The sequence below is a fragment of the Polistes dominula genome, unplaced genomic scaffold, assembly GCF_049000335.1.
Source record: "Polistes dominula isolate Pdom_NZ unplaced genomic scaffold, Pdom_raw_medaka contig_37, whole genome shotgun sequence".
NCBI classification, from domain to species: Eukaryota; Metazoa; Arthropoda; class Insecta; order Hymenoptera; family Vespidae; genus Polistes; species Polistes dominula.
This window is the reverse complement of record NW_028301169.1, coordinates 304415-330756: the sequence shown is the minus strand read 5'-3', so window position 1 is coordinate 330756 and position 26342 is coordinate 304415. Positions and strand designations below refer to the sequence as shown.

The following is a 26342-nucleotide window of genomic DNA, read 5'->3' as shown; positions in this document are numbered from 1 at the left end:
CCTTCTGTTTCCTCTTTGGAAGAACGTTAGCTATTTGACACGGTTATATACTCGTTTGATGTAAAAAAAAAAAAAAAATAAAAATAAAAATAAAAAAAAAATAAAGAAGAAAGAAAAAGTTTGAACACTTTTACTACTCGTAATCCTTTGAAACGATATATCACATGAGAATGTTTTTTTTTTTCGTAAAATCGTATGTACATTGGCGTTGAACGAAGTAACGAAGGGTTAACGAGAAATATGGTTGTTGTCAGAACAGGTCTTTTTCTCGAAGGGCATCATCTCCCCCTCTTCCCTATAGTAGTTTGTATCTTTTCCTTTTCGCGAGAAAATTGTTCTTCGAGGTAGATGTGTTGTATATACTCGGTGTACAGGTAGAGACAGAGAAATAGATAGAGAGAAATTCTACACGAAGGCCACTGGGTTGAAACCTTGGAAACACGAGGACGAGAGAGTCGGGTCGGGTGGGTCGGTCTCCTTTTTTTCTACTCGGACCATTACGTCCGTTTCTACGGTACTCCGAGTAACGCGTCGCGGTCACAAAAGCGGAAGAAACGCAATTCGAAGCTAGCTGGCTGGTTGGTTGGTTGGTTGGTTGGTTGGTTGGCTGGCTGGTTCTTTCTTTCTTTCGTTGGTTTGCTCACTCGCTCGCTCTCATTTGACCGCGCCTTTCGTTTGCTCAAGCCTCCGTAGAAACGCGTTGGCGACGCCCGATAATTTTCCAGTAGGAAATAAACGAAGCGGAGAATTCGTCCGTCGGCTTGTGCACGCGTACAACACAACTCTGAGATTTCGAGTTCGATGACCTCCTTTCGACAAACCAGAGAAACGGATACGACGTGTGTATATTTAATTTTAACCGCAACAACTAAATCATACGCGTTTACAAGGATTAGTTTAGAATTTTTGTTTAAATCGATAAGAAAAAGTTCATTCAAACCTTCCTCTTATTAAATACCATTAACGCGAGTATTGTAATTTTGTCGGTAAAAATGTGCATCCTGAAATAGCGTTGCATTAAGCACAAAAGTTCTTTCAAGATGGTGATTGTCCTTCCAACCGTTCCAATCGTATCGGTTGATGAAATTTTCTTCTACGAGAGAGAGATAGAACGAGCTACTTCTTTATTATTATTATTATTATTATTATTATTGTTATTATTATTATTATTATTATTATTGTTATTATAATATTCGACGAAAAGAGAGAAAACTAAAGAGATAAAGAGAGCTTGGGAAATGGAATGGGGTATATCATCGTCCCATCTTAAAATCAATGGAGCTTTCATAAAGCAACGAAACACCACGATGTCCTCATTGCGATTCATAAAGAGAGAATACGACTACGACTACGACTACGACTACGACTACGAAGATGACGACGACGACGACGGACGAAGACGACGAGAATAAACGAAAGGCTCGAGGTGAGTGGTATTTGCAGATCGCGTAATTGCAGAATTCTCTTCAACTCTCTTCTCTGATCTTTCGTTTATAATCCGAACGTTCGTTTAGAATAACGGCGTTTGCGGCACAGCCTCTGCTGCACAAACGACGACGACAACGACGAAGACGACGACAACGAGAACAGTGGTGGTGGTGGTGGTGGTGGTGGTGATAGTGGTGGTTGTCTCTCCTTCCATTCTCTCCCTCTCTTTTTCTTTTTATTCTACTACTCGGAGTCGAGTCTATATCGGATGCGACCTTTAACGAGATCTCTCGTACAACATTGAAAAGAGAGAGAGAGAGAGAGAAAGAGTTCTTTCCAATACGCTCAGCTTAACATCCAATGTTCTGCACTCGGAAAGAAAGAGCTACGAGGAGTCTTGTGACTTCTTTATCAACAAAATTCCTTCTTCTTACCTACCATCAGCTACAATCTAGACAATCGTTCTTATTATTTCACTTAATTAGGACGAATTTGGGCAAAAGGGGAAATTATTTCTACCAAACGTTAACGACCTAACTAATTGAAACTAATCAACGTGAATTTCTCATGTCGAAGGAATGCACCTGTTAGTTTCTAAAGATCCAAGATAACTAATTTCAAAGGATCCAACATCTTAGAACCGAATTCCATACACCGACAAAAATGTTGTCGTTCGACCGATCCTACCAACGCGATAAACACACATCAGAATCACATCTAAATATTACCACGTTAATCAAATTTTCCTCTAACATCTTTTACAATGTGCTTTTAACTTTCGACAATTAAATTGAACAAACGATCAAATGAAAAATCGTAACTTTGGAAAGGAAGTAAGTAAGGAAGTAAGGAAGGAAGGAAAGAAGGAAGGAAGGAAGGGAATAAAGACTCGGCAACGTCGCAAAACGTAGAGGAGGGCCTATCGTCTTTTCTCGTCCCTGGGGCAGGGGCCTACGGCCCTGCGTTCTTGGCCTCGGGCTGCCTACAGATTGCAAGAGGAGGTAGAGGACAAGAGAGGGGAACAAGGAGACACGCGGGCAGCACCCACTCCTCTCTGCTTTGAGAGAGAAAGAAAGAAAGACCGACCCCCGTTGCAATACTATCGGTGCATTCCCTGTTTGTTAGCGATGCAACTTCCGAAAGAAAGAAGAATCACACATAGATTTATGATTGCATACAAATTTTAAAACAAACCACACAACACCACCGTTTTAACGAATATATACCTTTGGTATTTTTTTTTTTTTTTTTTTTTTTTTTTTAATATAGTTGAAACAAATGAAAAAGGGATGTCAACGATATCACGAAAAAGGGCAAAGAATCAACCACGAATAGGATGAGAGAAGTCGTCGCTCGTCAGTGTCGTAAGTCGCAAGGATAACAGGACGATAAAGTCCCAAATTAGGCGACTGAAGTTCTCCGGGTGCTATTCTCCTTCTCTCTCTCTCTCTCTCTCTCTCTTTCTCTCTTTCCTTCCCTCTTTCTTTCTTCATCTTGCAAGTCCATTCGTAGAGAGAGTATACTCGTCGACCGGTTCGAGTTCCAAAGTTGACGCGACGACGATCAGACTCTTCTTATTCCTTGTGTGTAACGTATACGTTTGTTTGTCGATTCGTTGCTATCGTTGCTACTCGACGACCACAGCACTCGTTTTTCGTTCGTTGGTTGATTGGTTGGTCGGTTGGTTGGTTGGTTGGTTGGTTGGTTGGTTGGTCGGTCGGTTGGTTGGTTGGTTGGTTGGTTGGTTGGCTGTTGGTTTGTTCGTCGTGCACGCGTACTGAGCAACCACACGACGATATCTCAACGCTTCCTTTAAATTAAAGTCGTTAAGAGAGAGAGAGAGAGAGAGAGAGAGAGAGACTCGATCGGCCTCGCTTTTTTAAGGAGCCATCGAAGGTCGTATCGAAGCACACGAGTTATTTGATATTCTAGACGCGTTCAGAGAGAAAGATAGTTGATGATGAACCGTGGGGGTTGCTGACACCGAATAGAAGAGAATCTATTAACGATACTAGACAAATAGTCACGTGCAGACGTATACCGTGACATCCGCCCCGACGCGATCAATCCCTAAACACGCAACTTTATAACATTTCTTCCTTTCTATATTATATTCTACGATTTTTATATGTGTTATTAATGGGATAATTAATATGCGAATATTCTATATAAAAAAAAAAAAAATAGATTTCAAAATCTAAATTGAAATGAAGTTGTTCGTTTTAATTTGCACGATTACACGTAAATCCTTTATCATGTGCTAAAAAGTAATTTGTACCGGCTAATTACTCGGTTGTATTCTCTTGTCTTCCTTATTAATGTTTCCTCGTAACATAATGACAGAAAGAATGACGGAATCTTGAAGTATTTTCATAGAACTTACATTCGCATTGTCCGCAGTCGATCGGAACGACGATCGCATATCCGTTTGAAGTTTCTTTTCTTCGTTACGCAGGAAAAGGAAGAAATGCATACCCACACACACACACACACACACACACACACACACACACACACACACACACACACACACACACACACATACACACATGCGTGTAAACGCCTACTCGCTTACTTACTAATATGCGCATTTACATTGGCGCCGATCGTTTGAAAAGAAAATCATCGTAGAAAACGAGTTAGTACTTTTTTCCTGGATCGGTGAGACGCAATTACGTCGTATAGAAACGAACACGTTATCTTTCAGTACAGAGATAAGATTAGCGATTCGATGAGAGCGTGAAATCAATGTTTCATGTACGATCCAAAGAAAGAAAGAAAGAAAGAAAGAAAGAAAGAAAAAACGAACGTGTCTATGTAATAGTATATGATAGAAAGGGAGAGAGAAAGAGAGAGAGAGAGGTATTACTTCAATGTGTCACAACCTGACGATAAAAGCGTTCGTCGAGCGATGACCAATAATCTCCGCAAGAGTTCCTCCTCGTGCACGATAATGAATTTCCCAGATCATTGATCAGCGATCGGTGATTTACTTTTTCTCATCGACCTAACTTACTCACTCTTACTTATACTCTCTTGCGCTCCAATTTTACCATCTATGGTCTGTATATATTATACACGCGAACAACGCAAAAGACGCAACGATGTGCATCGTGTTTCAACTTTTTAATTCTATCAAATTGCCGGAAAGGAATTTCGTCGGGAAGGAAAGAGATTGAAAAAATAGAAAAGAAAAGTGATCCTTAAGAATTTCCGTTCGTTCGTTCGTTAGGTCCAGAAATAGCAAAAAGGGATCGTTTTACAATACCAATAGAGGACACGACGACAGGTAAAGCATGAATGCCTCTCGGTAATTACACGAGGCTCGATATAAAATCAACTTCCTCAAATAAGAAATCGTTGTACGGTTTTTTTATCAACTCCCTCTCTCTCTCTCTTCAAATATATTTACGACACAACTTTGATATATTTTACGTCCATGTAACGTAATACAAGATTGGTCAAAAAAAAAAAAAAAAAAAAAAACCCTTAGGATGAATTTAGGATTATAGTTTTACGATCTGAAAATAAAGATTAGTTTTAAAAGGTCTCGAAAAAAAAAATATAAAAAAATATAATAGATTTCTCAAGCCATATAAAAACTTTTAGACCACCCTGTAAAATGATGCTATAAAACGATGGTAAAATTTAACATTAAAATTATGACTTTATTTTTAAGACACGATGATTAATAATTTAATCGATACAAGTGTCTATTACTATCGAATATATCGTTATTTCTAATTCTAATAAACTTTGTTTTACAATAGAGGAAAATTTAAACTCTCTAAATCATCACTGCGCATGAGTGACAAAATAATTGCATAAAAATGATAAAACACCTCAAATCCGAGCGTTATAATATTAAATTCTATTAATTAGAAATAGTACACACCCGTTGCACGCATGTGTAACGTTCGGAAAGTCATATAGACAACACTTAATAAAAGTATTTTGATAGATGACAACGAGCCAGTCTTAAGGTGAATTTCGAAGATGACAGTACTCCGATCATATATTTAAAGTTTTTAAACAACAATACACATTTTTATCGATTAATTAACAATTATTTCAATATTCTAATACACTTTTCTTATATTATAGCATAATTTATTCCTTGAAGTCATGATTGCATAGGTGTAATCAAAAAATTACATTAGAATGTAAAAAATATTAAAATTAAAACGTTACAATATTAAATTATATTCATTAAATACAAATTTAACAATTTTAACGTAGTTTATTATAAAAGTGTACGTTCGGAACACCGTCCTCTTCGAAATCCACCTTCAAACTGACACGTTGTAGACTATGAAAATTCTTTTATTCAATGTTGTTTATATGACTTTCCGAAGAGGTAAGTTACATATATATGTATTATACATAGATAAGCTTACCGTAACTATCGATCGACGTATCTCATAGATACACGGACACGCACAGAGAGACACATACACACACACACATACATAGTAGCACACTTCCATAACTTGCAGCCACCATATGCCGGTGCAATCCGGCGCGGTACACCGAATTTACGGTTAGGTGTCTTGTATACACATATACATACATAGATAGATATTCTCGCAAAATGAACTTTGCGGGTGAGCTCTCTCTCGCCTAGCGAAAATTTCTCCCCCCCCCCCCATTGAAAACGATTAAACGATCGACGAGTACACGCGTTTTCGTTGCGGGTGGCGAGCGTGAAAACGCGTCGAATCGAGGAACCAAAGGGAATAATCTGATCGTTGATCGGATCGCTATAAAAAAAAAAAAAAAAAAAAAAAAAACTAACGCGAGAGAAAGAGAGAGAGGACCAAATATGGTTATCTACGAAAGGCAGAAAAATTTTGTTCGTTGCGAATTATCTATCCTTATCTATCCTCTACTATGTTTTCCCTTCTCTTCCTCTCTTTCTCTCTCTGTCTCTGTCTCTCTCTCTTCCTCTCTCCCTTTCTGTCTATCTGTCTAACAAGCTTCGAATCTAAAAGTCGACGAGCATCCACGCAAGTTCGTTCCGGAATTGCAGAGAGTCGATGTCCATAAAGCGCGTTAGGAGAGTAGTCGTCACGCATGGAACACCAAAGTAGGAAAGTCTTGCTAGTGGGTGTGCGGGGAAGGGAAAGAGAAGAATAGATAAAAAGAAAAAGGACAAGTCGGTGTTGGGTGATCGTTTGGTGCCACGTGTGCACGCTAGTGTGTGCTAGTGATGGTAGAGGAAGAGAAGGAGGAGGAGGAGGAGGGAAAGTGTGCTTGGCAGGCCCAGGCGTGTACCGAGGTAGCAAGTGTCGGCACCGTCGGCTACGCCCATATAAATCCCGACTTACCTAGTAGCTCCACGAGATACAATTATTTACGGAGACCGGTCAGCTGCCTTATTTAGTCCTAGTTAACTCACCGGCCGATGCCAACGACACGATTGATCGACCTTTCCATATAATACTTCTATCTCTCAGTTAGCTCATTAACTATTCTTATTTTTCTTTTCCCCATAACTAGACGATCTTTATTAATGTTTTCTATTCGAATAAAACTCTATCATAATGAAAAAGAAATAATAGTTGGCACAATCTTTAGAACGATTTTCGAAAGGATGCTCTCTGCCCGGAGGAGAGGGACGACTCTTCCTCCTCTTTTTATTTCTCCTCTTCTTCCTCTTGGGTAAATCAGCTTGTAAATCATTCTCACTGCTTAAACCTGACATTAGCGTGACAGGGTACCACTATCCCTGCCTCTTGTCGTTTTAGCATGTGGTTAACAGATGCCACCGGATTATTCGTTCGTTCGTTCGTTCGTTCGTCCATTCGTTGGCAACTTCTTTCCTCGATTAACCGATTTCACTCTATCCTTGGTTACTACTCTTGTGCGAACGACCTATCGTCAATTTTTATGCTAAATTTGTGACCATTTCCAAAAAGAGAAGTAAAGAGTTACGCGAGGGGTAAATAATTTAACAAGAAGGAAAGTATGTACGTAGGCGGCCGGAGGAAGAAGAGAAAGAGGAGAGAGCGTGTCTCGATACCAACGAACCGAGCCTAAATGGGTTTGCAAAAGAGTGAGAGAGAGAGAGAGAGAGAGAGAGAGAGAGAGAGTCCATGCTCGCCGTGCGAGGAAGGGCAAAGTTTCGAAAGCCGGACTAGCTGCTCTAAACAAAGAGCTTTACGACCATATTTATAGTTGTCGTAAAACACTACGCAGATTGCTAACCTTCGCTCGACGGACGCGCAGAGACGGGGCCTGTGCTGCTCAAGCTCTTCTTCTTCTTCCCATCCTTTTTCATCCTCCTGATTTTCTCTTTTCTCCGGATTCATCGTCGTTTCGCCTCGTTCAAAGATTCCCTTTCCATCTCCTTCTACTCCTCCTTATTATCCACTATCTCTTTTACGCGCATTTCAAAATATCTTATCTCACTCTCTCCCTTTTCTATGGTTTCACAGTTTCATGCGATGCTTCTTCCTATCATCCTACTTCATAAAAATCAAAACTACATAGATTCTTTTTCTTTCCTTTTTTTTTTTTTTTTTTTTACCGCTTCTTACGAGGGACACTAGGAAATGGCGAATAATTAGCGAACGTGGACCTTTTCTATTTCAAAATATAAACTGGAAGATTCGAAAACGATGACGAAGAGTAGCTCCTCTCTCTCTCTCTCTCTCTCTCTTTTGCAACGTTAATTGACTCGAGGTGGGGAGTAGTCGTGCACAGTCGAACGACTTCCTTTGACGAAAATCGTTTCGACGGGCTCTCGGAAACAAGGAGACAAACCTGAATCGTAACCACCAACCCGAAAGAAAAACCGGTATTTCGGTGAACGCGCGCGCACGAGCGCATACAAACCTTATTAACATACGACTCTCTCTCTAACATCTTACGATGTCTCGACACCACCACCACCACCACTATTACGAATATATATGATACACATGCATGTGTGCTTCTTATAGACGATACTAAAAGTATCTACAAAAGATAGAGAATTAAAGTAAAATAATATTCGTCGATGTTTACCACAAATTTCTTTGATTTTTAATGAAATTATTTGATCTAAATGAAATAGAAAAAAAAAATAATAAATTGCATCAATTTATCCATCCCTCTTTATCCTCCCTATCATCCCTCTCTCTTAAATTAATTCATATTATCTGACAAAATAAAAAGAACTTTTCGTTAACTGAGGAACTTGTTAGCATTTTGAATAAATTATTAAATAAGTTAAAAATTGCTTTAGCTCGAAACTCGTATTAGCAGACAGTAATCAAGCAGGCAACTAGCCAATCAGAAAGCAACACACAGCACACGTTCGTTGTCCAGAACGTTAGCGTAGAAAAGCTGGGATGCTGAGCGGTTGCTGCCGTTGGTGATGCTGCTATTGCTCGTGGTGATGGGGCAATGGGTGCTGGTGGTGGCCGATGGTGGCTAGTGATGGTGTGCTGGTATGGGCTCGTTTTGGCTGGCGTATCTCTCTCTCACGCGGCGAATATTACATTTAATAGCTGTGCTTTTTACTGCGCACCGTGCGACGACGACGAAATCCCCGCGTTATTATTGGCATCGATGCGTACGCCGATGGGAGATTATCGAATCGTAAATGGAATATTAAACTTGCTGCGTTCGACGATTGATATTCCGTGTAAATAAAGTGGCCCAGATTGGGTATGGAACGAAAAAAAAAAAAAAAAAAAAAATCGACAAAATGGAGACAAAATGCAAAAGAGAAAGACAGAGAGAGAGAGGCGTTAAGACAAAGGTTCAAACAATTTTATAATAATCGCGATAACATTCGTTACTTCCAAAATTATTTTTCAAGATTAAATATCATTTTTTTATTGTTCTTTTCTAAACTGTTAATAATTCTAATTGCTATAAAAAAAATTTGTAATAATAAATCATTATATTAAGAGAAAAGAATGTTTCTCAACAAAGTGTTGAACAAATAACATTAGATCTATCGTTAATGTGATAATTGGAAGAGATATTTAATTGCGTCAGAAATGTATTCGTAATTCGCGCGAATCGGAAGAACACCACGTGCTCGGCACGTGTCTCGAACACGCCGGATATCAGCATGATGGTTCGGGACATTCCACAAGACCATACACACCGGAAATTATCCTTTCATTTTTTTAACCCTATACATTTCTAATTGATCCCTTCTTTAAAATGTTATATCCAATTACGAAAAATCTTTCATGTTATACTTTCTATAAACAGTTGATGAATTTGTCCACAAATAACACATAAATGGACTTACACGATTAATTATTTTTTTCTTTTCTTTTTCAAGATAAATAATTAAATTACATATTAAATTGTAAAATAATTTTTACTCTTTCCATTAGAATATTTTCGATTGAATTTATGTAATTTTCTAACGAAATAGATGCTTTCAAATGTTTGCAGGAGTCTAAGGTAAAAGAAAGAAGATAGGAGAAGCACAGCATCACCTTCGGGGTATAGTTGTCGAACCAAAGGAATATGGGTGGGGTAACTTAGCCAGGATGGAAGAGAAGGAAGAAGAAGAAGAAGGCGAGGAAGAAAAGAAGAGAAGGGGGAAGGAGGAAAGGGGGCAGGGGGCAGCAAAGGGGGAAGGAGGACTTTCTCGACCATGCTCTCCGAATGCAAGAAGTCCGGCAGGTAGGCTCGTTAGCGAACAGGTAGGTAGGTAGAGGGGAGAGACCAGGGTAGGTGTATAATGCTGACTGTAGTCGGTGTATCTGTATTCATATACCGGGTGTGTCATTCAGTCGTGGCTAACAAAAATTCCAATTTCACGGTTAATTTTACGGCTGATTAAAACTCAAGTACTCTCGTCATAGAAAATCAAGGAGACGGGTTCTTTGTGAGAGAAGAAAATATAAAAAAAAAAAAAAAAAAAAACAAATCTATTTGAGTTAAATCGAAGGGAAAAAAAGAAGGTAAACGATTGTTAAATCTTACCGTCGTATATACCCTCCCCGCCCCACCCACTGTCGTAAAAAAAAAAACCTAAAAAGGATTACACGTTGTTTTTTTAACGAAGGGTACAATTAAGAACATTGAAATAATGTGTAGAAAGAAGTAAAAATGTAGGTTCGGAACACCCAGTATGCTCAGGCGAGCGCAAGAAATGGGTGGGTTAGGTTCGAGAGAGGAGGTGAAGCAAGAGGAAAAAGAGAGACGGACGTAGGAGACAGGCGTGAAGAGAGAGGAAAGAGAACTTGCTTGGGTGCCATGTGCATCGGTGAGCGGATACACATCGTGAGGTTCGGAGGGAAGGTATTCGGGCAAGTTCAGGGTGATGCAGCAGCCTTCCTTTTCTCTCTTAGGGAGGAGGGGGCTACAGAGGTTGGCTGGCTCGTTTCGTTCGCTCGACTCCGTGTCCAAGCTTCCATCTTTCTTTCTCTTTCTTTCTGTATCCTGAGCTGAGCTGTATAACCTACGACTGAGAAAGAGAGAGCCACAGGCTCGTTTCGTTTCGTTTCATTTCGTTTCGTTTTTCGTCTCTCCAAAGGATAAGCCTACGGTTTGCTCGAGGCTATCTAGGCGCCCAAGCTCGAACGATTCGAGACGAAGCAAAGGAAGCTCGTTCGCGGTCTCTCTTTCTTCAACACCAACAGAGAGAGAGAGAGAGAGAGAGAGAGAGAGAGAGAGAGAGCTGAGAGACTTGGCCGCCGCCTACACGCGAACTCGTCAATTACTTCGCACAACGAGACACATCGTTTCTCTCTCTTTCTCCCATACTGAACTCACATTCGCTCTGCATACGATATTCGCGCCGAAGTGCGATCCAGAGGCGGAGGCAGTTTCCAAGTAGCGACAAATCAGTCGCTTCTCGTGCGCACCTCTATACACACGTATTACGCACACATACGACACGAATACTCAAACGCCTAACGTATACGACCTTCTCTAACGTCCGATTAATTTTTTACGACTCCTATTTATTGGGTCAGTATATTCTTATAAGAACAAAGAAAAAAAATATCAGTGTGAAAAATTAAACAATTGAATTAAAATTAATAATTAAATAAATAAAATGATGCCTTTCCTTCCTTCCTTCCTTCCTTTTAACGTGAAGTTCTATTTTAAGCATGTGCGTGCGTGGCTCTTTATCCAAAGGTATCATCTTCGCTCTGATCTTAGCTCGAGAAAATGATCTTTAGGTCCCTGTGTCGCGTTAAAAAAAGGGACCACAACTGCAGTAAACCAAATTACCACAGTTTACGCTTTTCTAAGGAAATGGGAAAATTCTTCATGGGTAATCGTGAACAATTTTTTTATTTGATCCCGCATTTGTTTCGCTTTTTAGCACGTTTAAATTGTTGGAACGATGACTTCTCATCATCTTGTTTTTTTTTCTTCTCTTCCCTTCCTTCTCTCACGTTTATATATGTGTAAGTGCGTGCGTGCATGCGTGCGTACGTACGTACATGAATACGTCAATCTTCATTTGCTAAACTACCCAATCGCAAGAGATAAGGGCTCTAGTAGGACGCTGAATCGTACGAACTCATCTGGTCCCTCTTAGAATTTCGTTTTGAAAAGAATTTTTCTTCATGCAACATTGTGTAGTGTGGTTAGTATTAGCGTAGTATTACATCGAAATGAAGAAGAAGAATCACAACGTGGCCCGCACGTTCTGCTTTTGTACTTTTCTCTCTTTCTCCCTCTCTCTCTCCGTTATTACCGACGAGTAGAGAGAGAGAGAGAGAAAACGTTTCTCTTTTTCTCTCTCTTACTTCGACCGCACACACGCGATATATCTCACGAAATTACAGACGGAATTTTTCGAAGCCACGTAGAAGCCTCTTTAAGAAACATAAGAGGACGCAAACTGGTTTTCGAATCTCGTTCGGAGGGAATTTTAAAAACGAAGTTCCTCTCGTTGTCCACTTAGAGAAGAAGAATGAAAAAACAGACCATTTTTCGTAGAATGTCATTAACGAAAGAAGAAGAGGAAGAAGAAGAAGAAAAAAATCCAAAATCAAAATAAAACAAAACGATTTTGTATTTAATTCGTTATTCTTTATCAATACCTAGGATATAAAAAGAATGCACGTGAAATAAAAGTAGGAGTAACACATACACGCAATAGGGATAAAATTTGTCGAGTAACCTTATTCGACTCTCTATTATGACTGAAGAGAATGAAAACGATCGGTGTCTTACATACACAAGTAGTCCTTGTTCGAGATATGAATATGACCGAGCATCGTAAACGATTAATCGAGTATAGCGAATTTAAATGGTGCCCAAACTCGACGACTGCTTGTCGTAAGCTTATCTTTAACCCTTTCGCTACTACGGGCCACACTATAGTGGCCCTCCATAAAATACCACGTATTTTACATTCGACGGACATATGCAGTTCGTCACACACTGGGACATGTAATTTTAACGTTTTGTTTCTTTTAATGAAAAATCGTTAATATCAACAACAAAATTATTTAAAAATAAAGTGCAATTTCGATGCTGCACGTATTAAGTAGCCCGCACAGTAGAAATACGCCCGTTGCGAAAGGGTTAATAGACGACGTATTTCCGAGCTGTGAGAAGAACAAATTTTCTTTAGAGTTGTTTAGTTATCCTTAGATACACGTGTATTCGTTAATTATTCTAAATCTCGATATATATATATATCTCGTTTGGTTTGATAAATTGACGAGTTAATTCAAAAAATCCTTTTACAAGAAGGTATAGTATCCGAAAAAAAGATCGTACAAGTCAGGAAAGGAACTAGTTTGAGAGAGGAGCACCAAGCACTTTAAAAACGGATCTTCGGTGAAGTAATCGACGGGAAGATTAATCTCACCTCAACCTTCTTTCGCTTTCCTCGAAGCACCGTAATTAACCACTTAAGCGATTACGAAGCAGCCCGCGACGTATATAATGTACTCTCCGCATGTTTCTTTGAAAGCGAGAACGAACCTTCGCTTTCGCTCGACAAACAACGATGCACAACGTGTATCAACAACAACTTACGATATATACCTCAACTAAACTTTACATTTCTAATTAAAAATGTCGACTAAATTCAAACAATACAATTGGAATTTTGTTATAACAATATCTCAGAATAGGACAAATTTGTTTGTCGAGAGAAACACAAGTTATATTCTTTTTTTTGTTTTTTTTTTTTTTTTATTTCAAACGAATACCAAAATTATTTCTAGCATAAAGCATTTGTATCTCGAATGTTCGAACGTTCTCGACACGCGTCGTCTTTATGTTAACTTTAAAGATCGGCTTCGACGAACAACGTTACTCGTTAAAATGTTTTGGCAACATACTCGAACGCTATGTAGCATGCGACGGGACACGATTTGTCACAGAGAGTTGACATACAAAGAAGTCCATCCGAATAGGAGACAGAGAAAGAACGCAACTAGGTCAGTTGAAAACAAGGAAGAAGAAAATCTTTCGATGGTGGTGAAGATGATGATACAAGTTGACCACCACCGTGTGTCATTTTCAATTTAAACTGTCGTCAATTTCTTCATACGATTTCGAGGAACGCGCATTCTTTCTTTCTTCCTTTCTTTCTTCCTTTTTTTCTACAAAATACGAAAACACGGAAATTTGGATTGACGTTAATCTAATTAAACGTGTGATATTAAACATAACGCGTTATCTCTCGTAACGAGTTTTAATGGAAATCAAATGAACTTGGATATCAAACGATTCGATGTGAATAATCAAAAGAAAAGAAATGATAAAAATCAATAAGCAAAGAAATATATCAATGAAATAAAATAGGAAAGAAAAGATGAAATAATGTTTAGTTTGAAAGTTGAGAGGTAAATGATCGACGCGAGAGATTTAAGATGGACACGAGAACAACAAAAAAAAGGGATCAAAGGAGAAAGAGAGAGAGAAAATTGGTAGGCGGTCCAGCTAACGAGCGGATCGAGCATATTTCTTGGACGTACGAGGAGCTCCTAAAAATGAAAACGAGCATCGACGGGTGTCTAAAAGAAGGGGTGCCTACCTGCCTACCTACCTGCCATGTTACCTTTTAGCGGGAATTTTGAATAAGCGCCGGATTTATTAAATCCTCGCTTAAATCCTAACAGCAATAATTAATAGAAACAGCTGATGCAACGCTTATCTTTTTATCTATTTATATCAAATGGTCAATAACTCTATAAGACGATTGGAGGAGTTATCGAGTGGAGTTCCACAGTCGAGTGTCGATATCGTCGTCGTAGTTTCGATTCTTATCGCATTTCGATCGTTCTTAAACGACATTAATCGAAGAAATCGAGTCGAGATATCCTCCGACTATCTGTTAGGAACAGACAAGCTTATCAGATCGTTCGGTATGTCAAGGAGGAGGAGGAGGAGGAGAAGGAGGAAGAGGAGGAGGACGGAATTGGCGCCTTCTGATGTCAAGCTACCGCAAGAAGATAGAATGAGAAAGAAAGGAATTCAGAGAAAGAGAGATAAAACATGAACGATTTTCACGCCCGAAGGCAAATCGACCATTTGAAAACGTGTTCTCCAAAGGCGTTTCTCTCTCCGAACCTGAACACCACCACCACCACCACCAACTGGACTGGATTCCTCTTTCTTTCTTCCTTTCTCCTTCGCACCCAACGAGTCAAAAAAAAAAAAAAAAAAAAAAAAAATCAAGATTCGCGACGTCGCGACAAGGTATGAATAAACCTGAGAGAAAGAAAGACGAGAGGATTGACATGATATTAAATTGGAAAATGAGTAGATGCTAACGAGGAGACACGTTGCTTTACGAGATAACGGTTTACACGTAATTCGCATTAATATATTGCACAATTCTTCAATTAATTTTACATGGAATCATTTTGATTCGAAAGATAAAGATTATAAACATCTTTCTTATGTATAACAGCCTACTGTCGATACCATTATTACTACTACCGAAAAAGAAATGTAATAACCCTGCTGCACGCGTATCACTTACGTACGATAAGGAACGATAAAAAAAAGTATCAGTTTAATTAGATAATTGGTCACATAATTAAGGCGTCACAATAACAATAATAATAATAATAATAATAATAATAATAATAATAATAATAATAATAATAATAATAATAATAATAATATACCGATGAGATTCTCAATATCGAAACAAAGGGGCACTTTTTAGTATTCCAGTCGAACGATAATGGTTTGGGATCGATCGGAACATTTCTCTTTCAAACGAGGTGTATGTATTTAGTAACGTTCCTACCTATCACCTATATCTCTCTCTACCTGTCTCTACTACCATCCTACATGCACAAACGCCACGTGCTCGAAAGTACTTTTTCGTGAAATTCTCGGTTAATCGAATAATTCGTGGACACGCATTTCCTCGGTGCAATAAAATCGTTTATTTATTTCAAAGATCTGAGAAAGGAATCGACCAAAGCGTCGAGAATAAGATTATTCCCATCTAAATTAATCAAATTGTCTTATTAATTAACAACTTTTTGTTTTGTTTCTCTTCTTCTACTTTCTCACTCTCTCTTTTTCTCTCTCGCTCTCTCCCTCTCTCTCTTTGACTATGCGCGCGACGATGTTACGCTCGGTTAGACTTAACGTCGTTTATTTCATTGAATTTTTCCGGAAATTGACACACAAATTGGTATACCCTTTTTTCTAGGTTGGAAACAAAAAAAAAATGCAAAATAAAAATTACCGAATCAAATGTTGTACAATTTTTTAATGGAACAATTCAAAGAAATGTACTTTACAGTTATTAATTCGACAACGAATTTCATTTGTTTTCTCAATAAACCGTAGGCTAATAAATATATGAATTTAAAAGAGATAAAAAATTATTAAATATAATCACCTTAATTACAGTGTTTTAAATTCTCCAGAAGCTCCTACTATTTTAATCAAATTCAAATGAAATTTGATATGCACGCTTTTTATGATTTTACGGAAAAATACAAGCTACTTTAATCATACAAAATATTAACTGTAAAATAACAAATATAAGAGAAAAGTAGGAGCGCATTTTGGAAATGACATAAACCTAGGTGTATAATAAACGACGATCGAGTATTGTTGCTTTAAATAAAAGTTCATGCATACATAAGATAAAACAAAGAAGATAAAAAGAAAAGACTCACCAAAAACGGGACTGAGGTCGGACCTAGCCGACGTCTTGCCCGTCGTAGCGTAGTTCCCAGCGAGCGAGCCCTTTTCCTGCAACAACACACACACATCATCGTCCTTATGGGTTGGTGTCCCGTCTCTCCCGGTAAGAATAGAAGAATGACGTAGGACGTAGTTGTACTGATGAGGATGAAGACTAGTAGTAGTAGTAGTAGTAGTAGTGGTAGTAGTAGTAGGAGGAGTAGTATGATGATGATAATGATGATGATTATCGTAGCGCACCTCGGACTCCGTAAGGTCGATGAGGGAGCTCTTCTCTTCGGTGAGGTTTTCCGAGGACCTCTTCTCGTCCTCCCCCTCATCCTTGAAAACCTTGACCTCGTCCTCGCTACCGAGATCGTCGCCGCCGCCGCTGCTGCTGACGTGCGGCATTATTGCGGGCCGAGCGACGGCCACCGTCGTCGTTGTCGTCGTCTTAATCTCCTCCCCGACAAAAAATAACACCACCAAAAGATATTTATAACGTTCAACAATGATCCTCGTTAACGTCGCGTTTTTTTCCCCCTTGTCCTTTCCTCTTTTCTTGAGGCGCAGTATACAACAGGGAAGGACCTAAGCGGGAAATTCAAATTTATCCCTGTTTTGACTCGTAAACTTAAACAATTTGTTCTCTTTTTCTTTCTTTCTTTCTTTCTTTCTTTCTTACTTTCTTCTTTGGCCTTTCATCGAATTCACAAGTGTACTTTTTCCAGCCGTCGGACTAAGAACCACGATTCGCGAGATCGAACTGGACAATAAGTATTTCGGTTCACCTTCGGTCACTTCCAGTAAAGGGGTGGGGGGGGGGAAGGGCGGAACACTGAAAAACGCACGATTCGTGAAACAAGGGTTGTTGAGGGGCTAGGTCGGGGGACAACACGACTACTAGCTCGACAAAGCACTCAAGCACTCTTTCTTTTCTTCTCTTTAGATTTCTTTTTTTTCTTCGCTGAATATTCCCGCGCGCACAGTAAAAGAAGAACGAAGAAAACAACACAAATATGCGCGTGTGTATGTCGCACGCGCGAACAAAAAAAAAGTAAGTGAAAGAGAGACACCCCGGTGGCAGCGTCGAGAATGTGAAGGAGAGGGTCGCTCGTCGGAGAAAGGAAGGGCACACGAAGAGGGAAAGAAAACGGACCAAAAAAGAAGACAGAGATAAACGAAGACGAGAGATACAACAGTGGAAAGAAAGAGAGAACGAGAGAAAGAGAAAGAGAAAGAGAAGAGTCAAGGGACAGGGAAAGAGAGACGGATAGGACGTATGTTTTTACGTGTCGCGACGAGGCGTGCGTTGCGTGCGGGTGTAAGTAAAGTATGTATGTGTATATATAGATATACGTGTGTGACGCGCGCGCGTGGCCGCGCGCTCTTTTAGTGCGCGGCGCAACTGAGCCGAGCCTCGCGCTTTTCTCGCAGCGCGGATCCTCGCAAAGAAGACGACGATTCTGCTGCTATTACTGCTGCTGCTGCTACTGTTGTTACTGCTGCTATTACTGCTGCTGCTGCTGCAGCTACTATTGTTGCCGCTGCTGCTACTGCGTCTGACGTTGTCGTTATTGTTGTTGTTGTCGTTGCCGATGTCAATTCTATGTTTTTAGTAAGAAGAAAAAAGGTTGGTCCGCAACAATAACTCTGTCGGTAATGTGTTTTATCCTCGTGTTGTTGGCGAAGCACGTTGGCGAATCCACGACTACGACGACGAGGAAAAAGAGGCTGTTCGAGATTGCGAGAAGACGATGACGATAACGAGGACGAGAATAACGAAGAGGATGACAGTAGTAGTCCGTGATAATGACGACGATAATACTGATATTTGTTGTAATGATGTTGGTGCCGGTCCACGCGCCGGCCGGCCATCGTGACCCGCTCGCGGGATACCGAGCAATTAAAGTACCGCGAGCGACCGAGAGCAGCCCCGCGCGACTAAGCTCCAGCAGACGTGTACGTTTTGCTCGCTACTGTAAATCACCCACGCACACATATATCTATATATCAACAACAACACACTCCTCCAACAATCTCTCTCTCTCTCTCTCTCTCTCCCTCTCCCCTCTTTCTCTTTCTCTCTCTCTCTCCCTATCTATTTACCTATTTACCTATCTACCTATCCTTCCCTTTCTTTCTATCCCTTTTCTATCACGATGTACGCGGCGATGAGAGAGAGCTGGTGCGTGCGCGCGCGCTACTACCCTGTCTCTCAATTACTCTCTCTCTCGCGCTCTCTCTCTCTCTCTCTCTCTCGTGTTTCGATACCAAATCGGTCGATCCACTCCGCCTGAATGCTCGGTGCCGACTGCCGGCGTCGCCGAGCTCGGGCGGGCGGCTCTCCCACGCGACGACCAATCACGACGGCGTATTCGCCGGCGCGCCGACGCGCCACCTCGCCCCCCGCAACACAGACACACCGGCCAGTCATGGCAGGCAACCACGACCGAACCGAACGAACCCGACCGCCCGCCGAGCCCGCCCGACCGAGCCCGATTCTCCCTCCATCTCCTCTCTTATATCCAACTGATTCCTACTCCTACTCCATCGACTGTCTAAGAGAGAAAGAGAGAAAGAAAAAGAAAGAAAGAAACAAATTTCTATATATAGTATATGTATGTACACTGGACTTATGTATAGAATGTATATATGTATATACATATACTAACCGTGCGTTGATCCAACAATCGATGCCGATAGATTTTTTTGTAAATTCCTCGATATATATCTATCCCTTCCTCGATTCATTTATATTTTTATCCCTTACGTAAAAATTTCAAATCTTCGATAGTGAACACGTTCGTATCATTCTAATAACCCTTTTGCACGGATGATGTCTTTTTAATTAACAAAACACTCTAATATTAGCCATGAACGGTTTATGAGTGGACTCAAGATTAGTTTAGTTATAGAGTATTTCGTAGGTTGTATTTACGGATCTCGATAGGGGTTCGATAACGGTCGAAAATGAGCGCCATTAATGAGTTCAAATTTTAGCGCGTAATCCCTTTACTCGTAGCACTTCGATTCCTCCGTTTATCCATGTATATAAGTGTTACGTATGTATATACATTATCGTAATTATGCCAATTGCGTAATTGGAAATACGATCGGTGGTCGCAGGAGTTTAACGCCGCGTAATTTCCATAGAAACGAGGAAATCTGTACACGAAGAACAACATTTACGCGCTGGCATATGTATTTTGTCAACGGCGACTCGACCGAGTTCACACTTTTATATCGACTACGTTGGTGTGCGCGTATACGTTTATAAGTGGTATGTACTGCACGCACACGTATATTCGTTAAACGAATTCTCTGGGATTATGAACGAGGTGAGAGTCAACGCAACAAAATTTCGAGCATTACGCGTTTTCTGCAAAGACGACGACTACGACGACGACTACGACGACGACTACGACGACGAAGACGACGACGACGAGTTCAAAGAAAAGAAAGAAAAAAATGGCGCTTAAGTGCATTGCTTTCGAAATTACGACGGTGATCGTCGACGAATCGCGGCTACACGTTGAAACGTATATAATCGTTCGTACGATGTTGAAAATTTAATATGTCGTGAAAGCTTCTAAATTCGTCATGTACCGCTGCACGTTTCCATTTCCGTACCAACGATTTTCACTGATCTTTCTTTTTCTTCTTGCTTTTACTTGAACGTCACACAAAAAACTGACCAATTTCGATAGATGACGATCGTTCGTTATGATTGGCTAATATTTAAATTGAATCTTTTGTTTGGAATTAAAGATAAATTTTCTTTTGTTTTTATTTTTTGATTCTTTTTTTCAATAATATTATTATAATTATATCCTTGTTTATAGTTGCGACATAAATTTAATACATAAATATGTTTATTTTCTTCTTACATCTTTCAAATAAATTGAAAAATCAGTTTTAATTTTAATGGTCTAGCAGGGACATCTATAATGGTGAGGGAATATAATAAGAACGGCATCGGTCTGACTCGGTGCATAAGAGGATGTTCTACTTTATCGACTTATACTCGACTATGTGTTTTACGTCTCTTCACAAAGTTCGTAAGGTTTAAGTACGTTACCTACCTACGTCCTGCACGCAACTAGACGATATTCCTAACGGCCGAGTAATGCTGATATACATGTATGTACTTATATATATATATATAATTAAATTTGTAAATATTTTATTATTCAATAGAAGACACATTTTTACTATTTAGATACAACTTTGTAAAAAAGGTTTAGATTTGAAAGATAATTATATAATTTTTATAAATTCTCTCTCTCTCTCTCTCTCTCCCCCTATGTATATATACATATCTATAGAAGTACTTGGAATATACTTGTACATATATATACATATTGTTTTTCATCGAGTACACATAGAAAAATAATTCGCAACTACCTTATAAGGTAAATGAGAGGGAAAAGGTGACTTTTATAAACAACACATCTTAGTTTGGTTTTAGATAGCGCCGAGACATCTATTAGGTGGCAATTTTCTTACCCACTGTTCGTTTCCTACGTAATTTCAAATGTTTTCCAGAAATAGACGGTTTACGAAGTTTCTGTAGTTGATGAACTTGTTCTTGCAAATTAATTAACGAAGACATTACTTTTGTTCCAGTGTAACGTGATTTGAAGCCAATTAGATTACTGAAACGACATATATATTTAGATTATGACAATTTTTAATTGATCTAATTATATACATACCTCTTATCTTGCTGATTATTCTTCGAGGCTAAAAGAAACAACGATTCCATTAATTCAAGAGATATTCCACGAAAGGATTTGCAAAGATTATTGTCACGATAGTTCAGGACAATTTTCGTTTGCACCAAGCGTTTTGAATTGACGATTGTCTTAAACCAAGGATGTAACAAATTGCTTTTAAAAAGTTGATCATACGTGAGTTTCTCCAAATGTGCCACGAATTCCGCTTGTTTGAGCAATCGACGAATGTGGCCCTGGAAATAAAGAGTCGAGTGAAATCGTTTCTATTTGCTCTGACAAGTAACTACTCCTTATTTGCCTTTTGTATCTGTATATAAGTGTGTACGTATGTATATGAGTATATACCATTTTCTGTAAACCTTGGATGTCGTTGACGGCGAGGCCGATCATCAGGTTCATTAGAACCATACTCATGAGTAATACAAAGCCAAGAAAGATGACCTTAGCGGTAAAAGTTAGAAAAAACTTATCAGTCTTGGTATTGTTTGGAAAAAGATCCGTGTAATCGTATTCGCCCATCATCATTACTATGATCTTTACGATGGAATTCCAGCAATCATGGAACTGTTCGTTCTCGTAGAACAAAACGGTAAAGCTCAATGCGAATCCAAAGATCATGCAGGTGAATGCTAGGAGTACCTAAAAGTATTGAGTAACGAAAAGATATGAAGTGATTTTTATTATCATAGAAATGCAAACTGTTACCATGCCAACCTTTAAGATATTCGACAAGACTGTTGAGAACATAAGAGCGTAATATCCCCAAGTTGGAAAACGTCCTATCAGCAGCATCATTTTTATCCAGCCCAGTAAAATGGCGATGCTGATGAGATGTAACACAAATTTGGGAGTAGATATTTCATTTTTCGTATCTATGATGATGAACTGGTGATTATCGACGATCATGCAAGCCATGAATGATAATGCAGCGCTTATGAAGGTCAACCATATTTCGAATTGTTTCATGTAATGTCTGTAAAAATTCAAATAATTATAATATAAGAAAAGATAATTTATAGATAATAATTACCTTGGTAACAACGAAACCTGGATACTGTTATTAAGTAACAATATGGTTGAACAAAAGAAAAGTATGATTTGTGGTATGAAATAATTACTTTTTCGAAGAAGAGTTATGGCAAAGATTGATAAGGAGAGAACGAAAAAGACGTAAAAGAGGAAATAAAGGAAAAAAAAGAAACGCAATTTGGCCCATTTCAAGCAAAGAAACGTTTCGATCAATGGATGCTGCAAAATCGCCAATTTTTCGACATTCGAAGTTGCAGTTATGAAAGCTATGATAACGTTGGTTTGAAGATCTCTCTGGGGTGCCAGAATGCTGAAGTCGACGGAGATCTGAAATAAACGTTTTTTTTTTTTTTTTTTTTTTTTTTTTTTTTTTTTTTAATAATATGCTCATTTCGTTCAATTTTACGAAGAAATACTAAAGCCAATTACGCGAGCATCTTCTCCAATATTTTCATGACTGATTAATTGAACACAAGCATCCATAATGTCCGATAGAAACGATCTTGGACTTGTAATGTGGGCAAACACGGCGTCAATAACGGTGACACCGCTTTTCGTTTCTGCCGATAAATTGCCACCGTGGTCAATCAAAACTCGAGCGCATTCACGATAACCTTGATAACAAGCTCGATAAAGAGCTGTCTGACCATTCTGTAAAAAAAAAAACATATGGCTTGTATACATATGCAGGGTGTATGAAAAGTCGTGGATTTTTAACTAAAGAAATTGGTCTCACCTTGTCGCGTATGTCAATGTGTTTCTGATGTATTTTTTTAAGTAAAATTATTAAGATTTCCAAGTTTCCATCGGATGCTGCGACATGAAGGGGAGTACTCTTCGTGTCGTTACATTGAAAAAAGAGGACATGCGTTGCCATCGAGCAATATTTTTACCGCTTTTGGACTACCCAATTTTGTTGCATGATGCAATGCCGTTAAACCTGTAGAAATAAACGCGTCAGAGTTGTATTATCTACAATTTGATCATTTTTCAATAACTTCTTAAATAACTTGTCTCCATTTCTATAATGAGATTCTTTTTTTTTACACCGTGGATAATATGATTGCATATACCTGTTTTCAAATCTATGACATTGGTTGAAGCTTTCGCGGAAACGAGAACGTCGATAATTTCAACGTAATTCGACATCTCGATAACGTCGTTGGAATTCACATTATATCCTGCTAAAAGCAAAGCTGTATTACCACGCTCGTCTTGTGCGTTAACGTTTGAACCGGCTTTCACCAAAGTTTTCACTACATCCAAATGATTATTCTTTGCTGCTTGGTGCAAAGGAGTTCTACCGCAACATTCTGGTACCGGCAGCTACGGTAATCATAATACATTGTTGCATTCCTGTAATTTTTATCACTTTCTACTCGTTATCGGTTCGTTTATTTATTACTACGACCTGCGTTTGATAGCATTACTTTCTTTTCAATTGAAGTAAATAAGGAATATTTTTTATTTGTACACTTTTTCAATACATAGGTAACTTTAACGACAATTGTTAAAAACAAAAATGAAACGATAACGAAATAGCAGCACTAAATAATTGCAATAATAATGATCAAACTAACGTCTTGACCAATGAGACTATCGACTCTATCCGTTGATTGTTTTTGTAAATCGTGCCTCCTGCAGCAGAATTCAATGCCAATTTTAGTTTCTTTTAAGCTGTTCTGTTTTAATAACCATTGGGTAACCTCGAGATGACCAGCATGCGCGGCATAAAACAAGGCACTTCTACCAATTTTATCGGAAGTATTAATATTAGCTCCTCTTTCGTAAAGTTGTTTCAACAAATTTAAATGACCCTTCCAAGCGACCAAATGTACCACGGTGATTCTAAGCAATCCGACCGGTTGAAGAAGTTCATTGCTGTTATCTTCCTTTAAAATTTCTAATGCTTTTTCAATATCATCGTTCTCTATTGCTAACATCAGTTTTATTCGATTTGGATTGTCATCCATTCTTTTAACGATTACTTCATTTATACTTCAACAAATCACAATATTCTTTTTACGCATAAAAATATAACTTGATGTAGTCGTTTACGTGTTTTTGCGCAATAGTGTGCTTACGTTTCAAATACTCAAAAAGAACTGCAACGTATACTCTATATGATTAAAGCTAAGGCCGACTATTTTCCTCGTAATAGGAGGATGTGGTTTTGCAAAGGATGTGAGTAGTTTCTTAACTTTTAAGGGGTTATATACAGTTAGACGGCCGAAAAAAAGTGAATTTTCCAGAATTTTTTCTGAGAAACCTTTTAAATTTATTGATCCAAAAATTTATACACATATTATGGTATCTTTTAACTGTATTTTAAGACTTAGTACTAGTAAAAATATTTATTTGAAAAAGAGCTACAGCTGATCTCCAGGAGCTCCTCTCAAAAAAGACGTTTTGCGGTGACCACTATATCTCGGAACTGGATCATCTTAAATTAAAAAACCAAACAGATTTCGTTAAAATAATGTTAAATCTAGTAATTAATCGAAGGAATAAGCAAAATAAAATTTTTTGACAAAATGGCGGTTTCTCAAAAAAAAAAAATCGATTCTTCACCAAAATTTCGGCCTTAAATTGTTTATAAAAAAAAAAATATCTATCGGAGAGAAAAAATCTTCGATTAATTACTAAAAAATATATTTAAGAAGGTCGTGTTAAAATTTGAGACTAATCGGTTTAGCCGTTTTCAAATAATGTTGGTCACCGACTTTGATAACACCATTTTGAGAAAAACGCGTTTAAAGTTTGTACCTTGTACTTCAAGCACTCTGAAACGCCTTTTCAAATTAGCTTGTAACTTTGAAAATATTCACCGGAACGATATGAAATTTTCTGTGTGTATTCTTAAATATATGTACATTAAGAAAATAAAATTAAAAAAAAATCGATTTTTTGAAAATTCTAACTGTATATAACCCCTTAAGGTATGAATAAGTCCGGTGTGACGTCTAAAATTTCGACGTTTTTTCATCAATTTTTTTTATACATCAAAATAAAACGCAATTGTTTTGAAATTTAGATATGTTTTTATTACTGTCTTCAAGTGTAGAGAAAAATTTTTTTTTTCACTTCATTTTACATACATTTGTTTATGATTTTTTAAGTCAAAGTGGTAGTCCTCGACAAAAAAGTAGGTTATCTCAGGGAAGCATACAGCCTTCCGTAGTCATCTGAAACCACAAATTCAAATGCCGGACTTTTGTTATTTTTACAAAATGTTTGCATATTAGAGGTTCAGTCATTCATGAAAAAACGTCGAAATTTTGGGCGTTACACCGGGCTTAAAACCTTCAGAAAGTTTTCTCTAATTTCATGTAATCTGTCGTGATTAACGATCGATCCATTTTTATCAGGGCAATTAAACGTACTCTTAACAACATCCTGTTTACATCCTTCGAATTAACTTACTCCGATAGATACCATCGTAAATCTTATTATTCATTATTAAATCGATATTCTTACTTTCCTTCTTTTTCTCCCTAAGAATAATTAATTTTTTAATAATCAACGAGGAAAAAAGCAACTCGATTATATTACCAAGAAAAGTCTGATTTATAAGTTTGTTAGAATATATTTTGCTGATGTTAGTAGTAAAAATTTTGCTTTGAAAAAACTCGCATAATTCTAATCTTTGTGCATTATCATAATCTATTCTTATTTTAGTTTAACCTTCTAACGTTTATCGCTAAACTAAACGTAAAAGGTATTCGATAGAGCAAGTAAATAGCGACATAACATTTCATTACCAAACTTGGACTATTTGATATGCATTAGTATTGATATCGAATCCGCTAAATAGAAATGAATAACGGATAACGGATAACGTTTTCTACCTCGGACATGTTTCAAAACAGGAAAGTAACTTGACTGATGGATATAGGTGGCCTTAAACGTGACCGTTATCGGCCGAATATGCGTACGATTACGTCAGTACGTACTACATGGATATCCCTTCAACTAAACTTATATAAGTATGAATATGTAGATCTAAAAAGCACGCATGCACTCTCTCACACACACACACACACACACACACATATAGAA

At 38.3% G+C, this 26342-nt stretch overlaps 2 protein-coding genes across 2 annotated transcripts in view; both read right to left on the bottom strand.

The window, feature by feature from the left end:
• Positions 1 to 18815, bottom strand: part of LOC107069921 (protein pangolin, isoforms A/H/I/S) — a 199238-nt gene extending 180423 nt beyond the window's left edge. Inside the window, exons 1-2 of the mRNA XM_089179055.1 lie at positions 16777 to 18815; positions 16509 to 16584 (exon numbers count right to left, since the gene is read on the bottom strand). Coding sequence (XP_089035181.1) covers positions 16509 to 16584; positions 16777 to 16926 — 226 coding nt within the window. The 5' untranslated portion in view covers positions 16927 to 18815. The remainder of the gene's footprint in view (positions 1 to 16508; positions 16585 to 16776) is intronic.
• Positions 18816 to 20684: 1869 nt separating this feature from the next.
• Positions 20685 to 26257, bottom strand: LOC107069948 (transient receptor potential cation channel subfamily A member 1). The gene is given in 11 exon segments (XM_089179056.1): positions 20685 to 21173; positions 21234 to 21487; positions 21600 to 21893; positions 21969 to 22227; positions 22285 to 22610; positions 22713 to 22934; positions 23020 to 23139; positions 23141 to 23223; positions 23357 to 23609; positions 23864 to 24483; positions 25215 to 26257. Coding segments are annotated over 10 exon segments (2373 nt in total). The 5' UTR covers positions 24257 to 24483; positions 25215 to 26257; the 3' UTR covers positions 20685 to 21004.
• Between the last annotated feature and the right edge of the window lie 85 nt (positions 26258 to 26342).